This window comes from Hoplias malabaricus, chromosome X1 (assembly GCF_029633855.1).
Source record: "Hoplias malabaricus isolate fHopMal1 chromosome X1, fHopMal1.hap1, whole genome shotgun sequence".
Classification (NCBI taxonomy): Eukaryota; Metazoa; Chordata; class Actinopteri; order Characiformes; family Erythrinidae; genus Hoplias; species Hoplias malabaricus.
Window position 1 is genome coordinate 15,018,019 of NC_089818.1, and position 14,974 is coordinate 15,032,992.

Below are 14,974 nucleotides of genomic sequence, written 5' to 3' on the forward strand. Positions count from 1 at the left end.
ATTCTAGGGTAATTGTTTGCTACATTTTTTGTGGCATATTGTGTCAGGGAAAGGTAGCATATAAATGAATACTCATTCATTCATTCATTATCTGTAAGCGCTTATCCAGTTCAGGGTCGCGGTGGGTCCAGAGCCTACCTGGAATCATTGGGCGCAAGGCAGGAACGCACCCTGGAGGGGGCGCCAGTCCCTCACAGGGTAACACACACACACACACACACTCACACATTCACACACCAACTCCTCACAGACAGTCACCCGGAGCGGACTCGAACCCACAACCCCCAGGCCCCTGGAGCTGTGTGACTATTAATGAATATAATTATTATTACTACTACTACTAATTGAGGATCATAGATGTTTACACTGGTGTTTACCCTCTGAGGAGTTTATTTATTCCTTTGTGGTTTTCCTCAGATTTGCACTTAAATACTACATTTATAAAATTAGAATCCTATGGATTTTTATCTAAACAGTGGAATATGCTGTTACTGTTGATACTGTTGTCCCTGGTGAATAACTGCCCTCTAACGGTGGACAGTGGAACACCTGTCTTTCTAATATAAGCTCTGTTCCTAGGTGTGAAGGTCAGCCTTTCCTTCACAACAGGGGGCTCTTTTAACTGTCACAAGACCCCACAAGTGATTTTATCCAGGCTAATATGACTCTATTTAAATTGAAATCTGCAGAGGCATATAGTCTTAAGCACAAAATATGTCCCTCTTTAGATAATTGGACCTCAACAACACTTTATATGCACAAGTCCAACGCTGAGCTTTGATGAAAAGCTTTTTATTGGTTATGAGAACACACAGCAACAAGTATCACTCAGCCACTGTACAAATACAAATAAAAATCTGGTGTTTAAAAAAACAAAACTAAATAAAGGATTCATAAAAAGCGTCCACTGTGAATAATAATCATTGTGTTTTTTGTTTTTTTGTTGTTTTTTTTCCTCTGGACTTACAGAAAATAATACAAAATCCGCTCCTGATGATAAAAAGTTAAGGTAATCAACACGAATAAGTGAGAATTAAGAACAATATGTTTTACTGACATTTTTTCCTCACAATCTGTGATTAATCTGGACAGGGAAAGAGAGGCAGTGATATATAAAAAAATGAAAATACTAATAAAAAAAAAACGTAAAACAATGAACACCTTTAATGTTTAATTGGATTATTCAGCACGGTCAAATGGATGCTTGAGTAATTGGTGTAATACAGTGATAGTTATGATGATGATGATGATGACTTGGCTGTGTAGTACAGGCACATTAAAAAGGCATTTCTACGCCTTTGCAGTCACATGTACACTCTAAAAACATCTGGTGAAATCACCTTCAGTCTATTTGTTATATGCAATATTTCTCATTCCTGATTATTGATCTTTTTCACATATTTTGTAATTATTTTATATATTTATAACATTGTCTTTAAATGAAAATTACTTTCCAATATCGAGACCGTCTCAATAAAGTCATCGTAATCGTCTAGAAAACCTTAAATAATCTAATAATGAGAAAGATCAGAAACATATATCAACTAGATCTTGAGTTGATTTCACTTTCTAGATCGTTTTCCGGAGTGTATGTTCTCAGTGATGAAGTACAGGAATGCAGTAATGCCTGGAGCTGGTCCCCAGCTTGACGAGTGCACTTCGGTTATTTCTGTGCTGTTCACTGGTATTTTAGTCACGTATGAAACATAGAACTGGTGTCAGACAAACGGTCCATAGTCTTACACTAAGGGTGTAAAATTACAACTGATAACTGTTAAGTACGTGGTTTTATTTACCTTAAAATTACAACTGCAAATTCTCAAGTAATAACAAAAAATAAACAAACAAACAAAACCCACGTTCAGGACCAATTACCAAAACTAATAGTGATTATTGGGTGTGGGGCATTGCAGGGTCCAAGGTGTGGCCAGTTTTACAAAATGGGCTCAATTTGATTTCTTTTTAAATGTGTATTTTTCAAGTATTTAAGTTACAAAGATTAATGTAAGGTATTGTTTTAACATACACCTTACACATTCCTATATTGTACACTGTGTTGGTTTTAGTGTCTGCTCTAGGGAGTATTTCACAAAACATAACTTAACAAGTTGGACTGTCCAAGAATCTTTTTCAGCTCTTCTCTTATTGGACAAGCCTGATTTTGGGCTCAGATTATCTGGCTAACCAGAATAACCCAGCTTTTAAACAAATGACCCGTCTCGTTACATTTGTGTGTTTCGTATGTTTTGAAAAATCAACCGATTTGAACAGAATTGTGATTCACAGATCAGACTCCACGAATCGTTTTCTAAAAAACAGTGGTATAATCCATTTCAGAGATTAGATTTTACACCCCCAGCATGTGCCACTGCAAATAAACAGCGGCAAAACTAAACTTCAAATCGAAACTGCAGCTGTGTGAGAGCTCTGCAGAACGATTCCGGTGATGAAGAGATCGATGGCAGCAGGGCAGAGACGTGAAGAGCTTTACCTCACACGAACTTTCATTTCTGACAGCGAGCTTGGGGCGGGGGCTTCTCAGTTTCATCTAAATTTCTATGTTGATGAAACTGCAGGTTACAAGCAGAGCTTCATCCAGTTTGGCAACATTTAACAACAACTAATCCAGAAGAGCAGAGCCAATCCTCACTTCTTTTAACAATACTCGAGGGGGAAAGCTTTGGAATAAGCCAAATTGGTCAAGAATTGTTGTCAATTAAAAAGTAGGCCAACAAATCTTACAGAATAAAGAAGCTGAAGCGGTTAAAAGATTTAACTTACAGTAAGAAACTGAGCCTGCCTTTCTTACATTTTGCCAGTGTTTCCATTTTAAAGGCTTCACATTGTTCAGTAACATGTTGGTTTGAAAGCTTAATTCATCTGTACAACACTCTATTCCAAATATGTTTAATGGTGACAGCCCTTTTACTGCTGTGGTACTCTGGCACAAAAAGAATAATCAAGTGCAACAAAAGGTTGCTTCACTGAGACAAAGACTTTTCACCCTACAACACGTATTTCCCCCCGCGGAGGCATTAGAGGAAGTGAGGAATTAGGCCTAAGCAATACTATTCGGGCTTAAATTCTCGGGATTTCTAATCTTTCACAGTTGTTTCAAAGCTGAACTTCCCTGTTTGCCCTGACTGAGATAGGATCTCCAATGTACTTTATGGATTAAAAAGTAGCTATTTTCCAAATATCTAAAGGAGAAAGCTGATTTTTCTGACATTCTGGCTGAAGAAGCCTTGCTAGAACACGGTTATCCATAGGATAAGTTCCAGGAAGCTCGCCAAAGTATCCATAGGATAGTCATTAGCTTTCTCCTTATTCCTCATTAATTTTCAGATGATTTTGGAAATTGTGTTTAATTCCATTAGCCTGCATTTGCTCAACAGAATACATTCATATCATACTATATACAGTTTTGTTGCTATACTGAAGGAAAAACAAATGTACTGCTAAAAACATCATGTTAAATGTGGGAAGTCACAATTAACATCTTTTGGCAATTCAGAAGCATCGCTAGACACAATAAGTGGGCAAATTTATGCCATACTTTATGGTATTGTGTAAGTGAAGGAAACAGAACATATGGCAAATGGACGAAGCCAGGCCAAAGTACAGTACAATGCAGGAAATAAAACAAAAAAAGAACTCCACTCACAACAGAGTACTAAAACTGAGAGAGATATATAAAAAAAACAAATCACTGGGAACTCTAAGGTCTGGGAACTCTTAAACATCAGACACTTCAGCAACCCGAAAAATTAAAATAAAATATCTAAAGCTGAATTGAGAAGTAGAGCATTTCATTCACAGAGGGAAAAAAATTAGAAAAACCATGTTAATCAGGTTATAATAGACTCATAACAATAGCCTTCATTCCTCTAGTTCATTCATACCCACTGGCACAATATGAAGGTGATTACTGACTTTCAAGTGAACTATGACAGTTAAGGCTTGCGCTCTTCTCGAGTTTGACACAGGAAGTTGTCCCTGTGCCGTTTTATAAACACACACATCTCACATTTGTGGAAAATTACACACAGTGAAGCTTGTGGTCACATACAAAGAAAAAAAAAAAGACACATGAGTTTAAGACTCGGCTGTATCACCCTTAAGTAGAAGCGGTGTGTTTATGTGCAGCTACGCGTTCATAAACATCTGCCGATTTGTGCTGTTTTAAAGAAATATTCCGGTATTTATTGAACTGTTCTGCCACACCTGTAGCATATGGTCTTCCCAATCTCTTCCTATTATAAGGGTTTAGGGTCAACAGGATTTCTGGCTTTCAAAAAAAAAAAAAAAAAAAAAAAAAAAAAAAAAAACACGACAGAAAATGTCTTGGAATCAACCAGGTATTGTTTCTGTTCTTGTCATACCTCACCCCACAAACTAAAATGGTAATCCAGGTGAACTGAATCCAATTTCTGCATTTAATAAATGTCTATGTATTGACAATATCAGATTCAGACATAAAAATAGCAGATACCGGTATTGGCTCATGTAGCCATCATTAAAGTACGCATTTTCCCAAAAATATTTTGATACACGTCAACGGGCAGCTTAGAAAATGTCAGCAAATGTTTAAACAAGACGTGTTTTTTTAAAGTTTGGAAAACACCGGAATATACCTTTAAGGTGTGTGGTGTCAAGTACAGTACACACTGCCAGAGTCAAGATGGCAGAGAGCAAGGCCTCTTATGTAGCACATCCTGGTTAGCGCGGTATGAGGTCAGTCTGCCAAATGAATATCCTACCCATAGGCCGTGGTAGGTTTATTTCAAACTGGACCAATGTAGAGTTATACAGAGAGTACCACAGTTCCTTCAACAAAACTGACAGAAGCCAAATACGCTTCCAAAACTACTTCTGTCCATCCAACTGGATGGCGTCCAGACAAATTTGCTCAAAACAATACTGCATGATGGCTTGAGGACAGCAAATACAAACTGGTACAATGGCAGCTACTGGGGCCGCTTTTTGACAGAGCAGGAGGCACCATGGCTGACTATTAATGCCCTAAACACACTCAAGCCTGGATCACAAGGGACGGTGTCACTGAGGCTCTGTGCACCCCTCCAGTGCTCCTTCAGCTGAACTGGGGTTCTCTCACAAAGCTGGGCTTCTCAGTACACCAGGTTTAAAGTGAAGACAGTGAGGAATGTTCATTTCATGACTGACTTTCGTCAAAAGAAAAGTCTGCTTTCCAGTACAATCAGCTGCTTCTGTAACATAACTCACTACCACAGACAATCAGATCCCTAACAAACGAAAAAAAGACACTGACTCAAAGAAGCCAATGCCAAGATGATTCAGCACCTGCCCATTGAATTATATTACAGGTCTTAACTGGACTTGGTTTTCTTACTATCTACAGGGAAAGGAGTTGAAGAGATTGTCAGTGGTAATCAACCATGTCTGCAGTAACAGCAGATGTGGGCTGGAATGCTACTTTAAAGGGGAGATTCAAAAATCTTAATAATTCAATGGTTAAAGTCACAGTGGTTTGTTGTGAAATGCTGTACTAGGGAAACCTGGCATCAGATGTAATCACAGCAGTGTTGTCTAAATGGCTCTAATAAAATACATCACATAAAGGAACTGTGTGGAATGGCTATGAATACACTGATTTTGTTCTGGAGATGAGGTTTTGGCTCAACAAACCAGTTTTTATTTTCCCTTAAAGGCAGTGGTACATGCATGGCATTGTAAAGCAAAATAAAACCTAAACTAATATAGTAGTATTTTTACAATATTTATTAAAAGCGCTGAAGTGTAGGTTCGCTGGTGGTTGTTTTGATAGTGAATAAAATGCTATACTGACTATATTTGCAACATCATAATTCCTGATTCCTAGGCAATAGCACTGTACAGCAATGAGACATTTTAAATTCGCTGCAATGCACAACTATCCCTTTCACATCAAACCACTCAAATGACTTTATTTACATCTCCGCAACTGAATTATGCAACAATTTGGGAGGGGGAAAAAGACAGAACTCCCCCTTAGGTCATCTCGCAATACTTCAACAACACTGTTTCATTAACCTGGCCAGTGCAGGCTGATTTTGGCACCTACACTGGACAGTGCGTCAGTTTTTTTTTATATGTTGGAGAAACCCTAACCGTTGGCAGTGCCCTGGTGTGTGCAGCAGAACTACATTGTGATTGCAACTGTTAAAAAAAAAATCCCTAATCAAGGAAACACAATGACAACTGACACACCCACCACGAGAATCCGCACATCAACATCCAAACACTGTCAGAAGTGCATACATTTCACATAAAAGCACATAGAATAGCAAATATCGTATATACACAACACAGTCTATCCCCCATGTTCTTTAGGTTATGAGGCCGTGTACACAGACAGACGGATAGACAGATAGATAGAAACCGAGAGAAAGAGATAAGAGAGGGTCCTCATAGTTGGGCCTCGTCCTCTGCAGCTGACTCAAGGCTGGAGGGGAGGTGGGGGGCAGGCTCTAGTAAGAGAAGAAGAAAACCAGGTCACCTGGAAAAGAGAGGGAGGGAGGGAGGGAGGGAGGAAGAAGAGAAGGAGGAGTAGGGTTTCCTCTGTGGCAGCAGGACGCTACAGTGACTGATTGGACAGAGTGGGCCGTCACTCTCCGGAGTCCCTTCCAATCAGGTCAGTTCCATATCCTGAGGAAGCTGTCCCACGAGCCCGTGGCCACTGCCATGCCGTCGTTGGTCACACCTAAACAGCTGACCCTGTTATCGTGCCCAGCCAAGACACCTGTGAGTAAGAAAATATAAAAATCAGTGATCTAATATGAATGATCATAGCTGATCAATGTGTATTTGTATCAGTAACAGCTGTTCTAATTCAAACCTGTTAGAGCTACTTTACCCCGACTAGTCTAATTATACCACTGTCATATTGGGGCCATAAGCAGACATCATTCAAAATGCCGTAAATGTATTCCAAACAAATCCAAAATATTTTTTTTGCATTAGACATATGTTGCCAGTGTATGTTATTGTCACAAACCTGCTCGTTCTCCCTTCAGCGTGTCCCACACATTGCAGTTGAAGTCGTCATAGCCAGCCAGCAGCAGACGGCCACTCTTGGAGAAGGCCACAGAGGTGATGCCGCAGATGATGTTGTCGTGCGAGTACATCATCAGCTCCTGGTCAGCACGCAGGTCAAACAAGCGACATGTGGCATCGTCTGATCCGGTCGTGAATGCATTTCCATTAGGGAAGAACTGAAAAGGCCAGACAGATGGAGAAAACACTAAAGATCTGTGTGTTACAAGCAAGTGGCAATAAAGTTCATTAACCCTCACAGTCAGGGTGTGATGGAACTTGAGCTTCAACAGTTGTATTAGCATGAGCTAAAACTTGAGGGAGTGACTAGTGGGTGAGTGTTAAAATCCTAAGCACACGCATCTACAGCTGTCACAACCATGACATTCTAGTTTGTGATTAGTTATCATGTAAACATGATTTTCATGTTCACTGAATACAGTTGTTTAAGTACCCAAACCCAATGCAGACACATGCTTAATCTTTCCCAATAGACAACATATCCCAAGCTCAAAAACACTACACTGCTCTAAAACGGTTACAGCAGCAGGCCATAAGACAAAACCTCTCTCCATAAATGCTCTATTTGACAGATTTAAGTCATGGATATAAGTGCTCGCAAATCACATTATATAAGTCGTTTAAACAAAATTGAGAACGCTAACAACTGTGGAAAAACTTCCATGGTCTCTAATTTAACTGAAATGTAACGTGTAAGTGACCGACAAATATATAAAAAACAACAACTCTAAATTACACTCAATGCCATTAACGGCTCTTCACCCCACACTCACACAGACAGCGTTGATGTCAGAGACATGTCCGGTGAAGGACTGTCTGCACATGCCATCTCTGATGTCCCACAGTTTGGAAGTGGCGTCACAGGCCCCAGAGACAAAGGTCCTGGAATCGGGGCTGAGAGAAAGGCTCATCACATCTCCACTGTGGCCTGTGAAGATAGTTGCCTGCTGACCCGTCTCTATGTCCCACAGGGCACTGAGACAGAAGAGAGAGAGACGTGATGAATAACTGGAACACTAATTCAAAATGTTCAGTTTGCTTTTTGAAATGCACAGAACCAGGGAAAGATCTACATTCATTACTCAAGATTATTTAAAAAAAAAAGGCTCTTGATTTTTATTATTACCACATTCTGGGATGCGAGAAACTGTTGTGAGATATTATAGATGAGAAAGTTGTTATGCTACATTCTTCACTCACCAAGTGGTGTCTCCAGAGCTGGTGACTATCTGGCTATCATCCAAGAAACGACAGCATGACAAATAACCTTATTGGAAGAAAGATACATCAGGATGATGTATTTCAGCTACGACAGGGCAATAGCTTCCAAGTTATACACCACAACAGTGTTTCCAGAACACAATCCTCTCACAGATCTGGGTGTGTTTACCTGTGTGCCCTGGCAGTTCTCTTGTGACCCTGACATTGCCCTCACGGGTTTTAAGACTGTAGATGGAGCAGATGTTGTCCAGGCCTCCGCAGGCCACATAGTTTCCAGAAGGAGCATAGGCACAGGTCATCACCCAGGACGAGCGCAATGGAATGGCATGGATCTGGAAACAGAATCAAAAGAGGGAGAGGGGGGAGGAAGGAGGAGAAGGGAGAGAGAAGGTGATGGATGTTACAACATGTAAAAATACTGAAATGAATGAAGAAATTTTGTCTTTTAATACACAGCATCATTGACCACATATACTACTAAAACAGAACTGGTCAAATTACATTACAATAACTTTAAATGTATTAGGGATTTTTACTCCCTGTATGGTGTGTAAAATGAGGGAAAAGTAATGGCTACAATCACACCACAACCTGCATTATCCTAAGGACTTGTTTAAAGAATTGAATATAGCTAAACTGTCCTTCTAGAACTCATACGTTTCTAGCCGTTACAACTGACTGTCATTAACATGATGACCATATTGTTTGAGGTAGATAGGCGGACACTACGATAGATGCTGGGCTCTCTTTATAGAGGAAGTGTTCAGTGTACAATACACTCACCTTGTTTGTTGTGTAGCTGTCCCAGATAATGAGTTTGCCATCTTGTGAGGCACTAACTAGCAGCCTGAAAAACAAAACAAAAGGAAGGTCAAGCTTAAACCAGACAGATAATTAACTAAATGCTGATTTAAATACAGCACCCACTGAGCAGTATGTATGTTTCGCTGACATTTAAAAACACTAAACAATTTTTCTCCCCACAATCACATCATCTATAAACAGACTTTTTCCAACAGAACAATTACTTGTCCCCACCATTCAAGAATAAGGAAGGGATGCAATAAGTGAAACAGAGAGAATAGCTGATGGTGGAGAGGGTGGGAGAAGGGGAGGGAAAAAAGAGGAAAGAGGGAGACGGGGAGCAGGAGGCAGCCAGCATAATCTCAGGACACCATTGAGTTGTGAGCGGGCTGCTGTATTATTCATTGAGTGTACACTGACAGACCTGCAGGGTTTCTCTGAGGGAACCCACCCATCCTCCCACTCTCCTCCAAACCTTCTGTTTGTCCCTCCATTTCCCTCGTTCTTTCTACTGACCTGGAATCTGTGGCCCAGTGCATGGCGTAGATTTTGGCTAAATGGCCTCGGAGGGTTCGTCTCGTCCTCATCTGGATCCTCCCCACCGAATCCAGCCCAGCTGTGATCTAAACAGACCAGAAAAAAGAGAAAAATGTTAGATACATTAAAAAAAAGAGCCTTTGTAAATAACCACATATCACACATGGTATGCAAAGGAATTAATGAATAACCTAGGTGGAGCTGTGATTTTGACATTTTGGAAAGTACTGGAAGTGCCTGATTCTAAAGATAATATTCTAGTAAGATTCATATATTTAACAAGTCTCAGAAGCCAGATGTTACCAACATGTTGGTAACACAGCACATAAAATATCATTATATGAAACTTATGCCTACCTCATTACAGAAACATTTCAATGAATATTACAGCTATATTTTGACAGAAAGAAAATTCAATATCTATTTAAATATATCACAATATGTAATTACTTTCTATAAACTTAGAACTCGAATCCTGAATGCAGTGTACCCAACCACAAACCATGTGTTATTAGATTATAATTCCCCACTTAAACTTCCTAAAACAATGTTGAATGATGTAAAAAATAACTAAAAATCACAGCTCGTCAAGATTAAAATAGCACTTGTCAAATTGAGATTTTAATACAACAATAATTAATCACTGAGCCTTAGGCAACATTATTATTTATATTATTATTATTATAGTTTTATTATCAGATATGCAGCAAAGATGTAGCAAATTGCTGAATGGGACACACCCTTATAAAGACACAATGGTTGTCAAAAATGGTAGGGAGGGAGGAAAAAAAAAATCATTATCAAATTATAAAATTCACCAAAGCAGCAGGGCATGAGATGATGTTTAAAGTTTGATGGAGACCATGGCATGCAGGAGGGTGTTTAATATTTCAGAGCACTTAAGAGCATGTTGGGCATGTGGGTTAGCTGCAGAGTTGCATGTCTGAGCCGGGCTCGCAGAGCAGACAAGTGGGAATCTCCATGGACCAAACACATGACAAGATGGGCAGGGTCAGCACAGAGAAAAACCTACAGATGAGATGATGTTCTTACCTGGGACAAGCTGGAGTCACTGCATGCTTTTCTGGCATCCTGCAATTAAGAATACATTTACATTTATAGCATTTGGCGCACGATCCATAGAGACTGCAGTTTTAATTTTATTACAGATGTACCCAAATGTGGTGTTAGTCACCCTGCCCAAGGACTTTTATGGATGTAGCATGGCATTCCTGTCCAAGCTGGGAATGAAACCAGTCTGTTTTGTGAAAAAATAGTGTTTTAGAATAAAAAGCACCCTCAGCATATGTTTGTGGAGAAGTGGACCTTTGGTTTCTGGAGTGATGGAGCTCTAACCAATAATTCTAAGATGAGTTAGAGGGCATTTTGCAAATCAGAACTGATCATCCAACATCAGCTGTAGAAGACCTTACTAATGCTCTCATAGCTGAATGCAACTAAATTGACACAGCAATGTTCCTTAGAAGAAACAAGCTATCGACAACAATTTCTGAAGAAACACTGGATAAATGAATGCCCACATACTCTTGACAATATAGCGTATATTTTTACAACCTTCCAGCCTATCACTCTGACCCAGCAGTGTTACTTTCAACAACACCAAGACATGGACAAACTAGGTCAGGATCTAGGCTGTCATGTCAAAGAAGTTATCAATGACTGTGTGGTAAAATATGAGCTATTTTACAAAGCTGTGTTGCTCAAGCTGGATGAACCTAAAACCAATATTAAGCACTGTAGGAATAATACTTAATTTCTTCATTTAAAGATCACACTCCAAAGCTTTTTAAGTTCTACTATATCCACTGCTTGGTACGGCATACAGTTAGTTACAACAGACAACAAATTTGAGGTTTTACTAGGCATGTAAAAAAATAAATAAATAAATGGCATATACTTCTAAAAGAAGCCAATCAGAAGGACTTGTCCATTGCCCTCTACTACAAGGGAGATTCACATGAACAGTTTATCTGTTCTTTTACCAAGTCCTGGGAAACAAACTGAAATTATTGACCATGGTAATAAAATGTTTGGTGCAAATCAAGGTTGAATAATTTGGGGGCTGTATGTAATTGTGATTTTATAGATCAATATTATGACTGTGATTTAAATTGTGATTAACTCCTAACAAATCCAAATCCAGGTCCATTGTTCCAGTAAAGGAAACCAACACAACCACTTTATGTAGCTTAAGACTTAAATGCGGATCCCATTTTACCAGACAGTGTAGTTGTGATGTCATAGCACACAGCGTTTCTGATAGGTTCAAGTCATCACAAGCTCTGTTTTATCGAGATTAAATGCTCTACTTAAAACTTTCAGGCTAAAATTAAAATTGCAGCTGTTTCGATCTGAAAATTCTTCAGTTTTCCTACAGCTACAACAGAAAGAGAGAAGTCTGAACACTGACAAAATATTCTTTAGAGTTATGCTGCAGAGAAATCACCCTGGAACTTTATCTTTAAGGAAACTGCATGTATGTATACGTACATGTATGTGAAGCTTTGGAATTGGTTTTGAATTGGACGGACAGAAAGGGCATGTTCAGAAGGTTCAGATTAAGGGACAGTAGAATTATGCATGTGTAGGTGTTTGGAAGGTTTTCTTACTCTGATTTGGTTGCGGAGCTGCTCGGCCTCCTGCCGTAACTGCTCCAACTCACTCATGATCCTCCGCTAAGGGCTGTACTCCTCTTCTCACTGTGAAGTAACACAGAGGCCTGCAAGGGCAAACAAACAAACAAATAAATACCTACCTTACATGAATATTCCAATGTATTTCAGCTTAATCTAGTTTACAGTCAGCTACCAAGAACAATAATCAAAACACATTACACTGCACCTACAGAAGTCAATGGGCAGGTTTAGTAGCAACTCATTCAGGTTCTGATTCAGAGGAGATTCAGGTTTAAAGTGCCGAAGCATACTTTAGAATACTTTAGAGCTTAATTTGAGAAAATATTACATGAGAAAGTATGCAATAATTTTCACCAGGCTGAAAAGACTATTTCAACCAAAACGGTGTCAGCAGACAATTCACCCACACTGGAGAAGTAGAGCAGTGCCAAGTCAGGCCGGCCTCTGTGCTCTTTTGTTCGAGTGTGGGGCAGCACTGCTTGGCACCGCCTCACCGAAGTTGTCAGAACCTCCCAAAAATAATCCAGGGCCAAGGGCACCAATCCAGATTTATCTTTACCCAATGATAGTGTTTACTACATCGTCATTATAATTATATGTTATAGTTATTGTAAGAAACGATGCCAATATACACCTTTCAAAGTTCATTTTGGTGCCATTGCTGCTTCTAGAACCAGAGCGTAATTAAATTACTCCTTAAATTAGTTCATCTCTGCAAACACTACATTAAACAATCATTATATAATCACTGTAGTTTTATGTGGCCTATTTCCAAATGCACCACCCTTGTTTTGCTAGGGTTTAGGTTTTGTCTGCTGAGGGTATTGTCAGTATCAAGCTGTTTACAAACCACAAAAACAAAAATATATTGATCACATTTAATACAGATTAAAGCCAGAGCAGGGTACATGTTGTTCTTCATCCAGGCTGATAAAAGTTTGTATCACAATATTTTCCAAAGATATTAGGCTATGTCATGGGATATTCACTTTTGTGCACCACACTTTCGCTTTTACTACTAGTAGTAATAGATATATGACATGACAAATAGGCACAAAGGTGTAGCTGTGCTAATTTAAATATTACAAAAAGCAGTGATTTTTTAAAAAAAAATGAATAATGTCCACCTTGACAATAAATTAGGTACAAAATGACTTTTTGTTTAAAATTTATTTTTGGGGTGCATTATTTGTAACTATACATTATCAACAGTTCTTAGCCAGGTCATCTGAGGTAAAAGAAGATTTTTATCTCTGTGACCCCATGTTTTTCTGGATAAATGAAAAGGCTGAATACTGCCCACTTCTGTGTGTTTATACTGGTGTATATTGGTACAGACGATACTTTGGTATCGTACTGAGCACAAAGACAGTGTTTCTGGTCACCTGCCACCTATTTGCTTTGCTCAATATGGGATTCCCCAACCAAAAATCTGTGCCTTTCAGCCACTGGGAGGAAGGCAGTAACAGTGAGTGTGCAATGTGTTCAGTTCTGTACAAGTTTCTAAGGAACCACAATGCTGCAATGTCTCAAAAACAGGAAGAGAGCTGCTCCCAACCCTCGCAAACCATTTTATGAGAGGAAAACAGTAAAGTATACTGACTTCAAATCTAGGGCAGATTTAAAATATGTCGAAAACATAATAATAAAAAAACAGGATAAATTGTTATTATTATTTTTTTGGTATACGAAATTTGACATCACAAATAAAATGTCAAAAAAATGGGCCGCCCAGGCTTAACTCAGAAAAGGCAAAAGGGATTGATTCTAAATTTCCCTTTAATCCAAGAGTAAAATAAAAGCAGGCTTTTTAATCTAAATCTTAATCTGACAATATCTGCAAATCAGTGTGATAATCCCACAATCTGACCGACAGCAACTCGGCAGAAGCTAATAGGAATTGGAGAATGGACAGGGTAAAGGACATAAAAACATGATTTAGATAGTGTTTACACCATTTACACATACAGGCAGCATTTTATAGTCTTTTATGAAAATTCAAATATAGTTAGCTAAAGATAATCTGCCGCCTGTTTTTTGTGACTCAAATAAACACTGCTGTTATACAGATGTTTTCCTTTGGCTGCTAACGTTAACGTTATATTAGAAAGCAGCTAAGCAGACGGATTAACACCGTAAACCACATGTTGCACGGCTTAGAAACAGCAGAAATAAGCCCCAATTGGAGTAAAACAATAATCTGAAGCAGACAGACCTGTCATTGACGTAAACAACGAAGAGAAAAAACATCAAACATCGTAAAAGAGTCCGTTCAACAGCAACTCTCACCCCACCGCCGCTAAGCTAATCGCTAAAGGCTTACAGGGAAAGAGATACCTTACCTAAAATCCAGAAATAACAACGAAAAAACTCCGTTTAGCTTCTTGGACTCATACTACATCTAAAACTGCGACTTTGGACATTTTCTCCCGATCTTCAATGCTGAAAATACTGTGTTTGAAGGCGCCAAATTGGACGAGATTTCTAACCAAATTCACACCACACCCATACCGATATTGAGAGCATGGCAACAATTGGGCAAAGAGGGGTGTTCCAAAATATTTACTCAATTTCAGACGTAATATTTTCGTTGTTTTTGAGATATAACAAATCAGGATGTTATTTACTAATATTTGATTTCGTTTCGTGTCGAGTTCAATTAACTTGTATGACCAAATCTT

At 39.0% G+C, this 14,974-nt stretch overlaps 1 protein-coding gene across 1 annotated transcript; it reads right to left on the reverse strand.

The window, feature by feature from the left end:
* Positions 1–198: 198 nt before the first annotated feature.
* On the reverse strand, positions 199–14,805 carry LOC136675395 (guanine nucleotide-binding protein subunit beta-4). The gene is made up of 10 exons (XM_066651912.1): positions 14,636–14,805; positions 12,267–12,376; positions 10,690–10,728; positions 9,616–9,722; positions 9,079–9,142; positions 8,465–8,627; positions 8,275–8,341; positions 7,848–8,049; positions 7,016–7,232; positions 199–6,760 (listed from the first exon to the last, which is right to left on the reverse strand). Exons 2-10 carry the CDS (start codon positions 12,321–12,323, stop codon positions 6,654–6,656), a joined length of 1,023 nt encoding a protein of 340 aa, XP_066508009.1. The 5' UTR covers positions 12,324–12,376; positions 14,636–14,805; the 3' UTR covers positions 199–6,653.
* Positions 14,806–14,974: the final 169 nt, after the last annotated feature.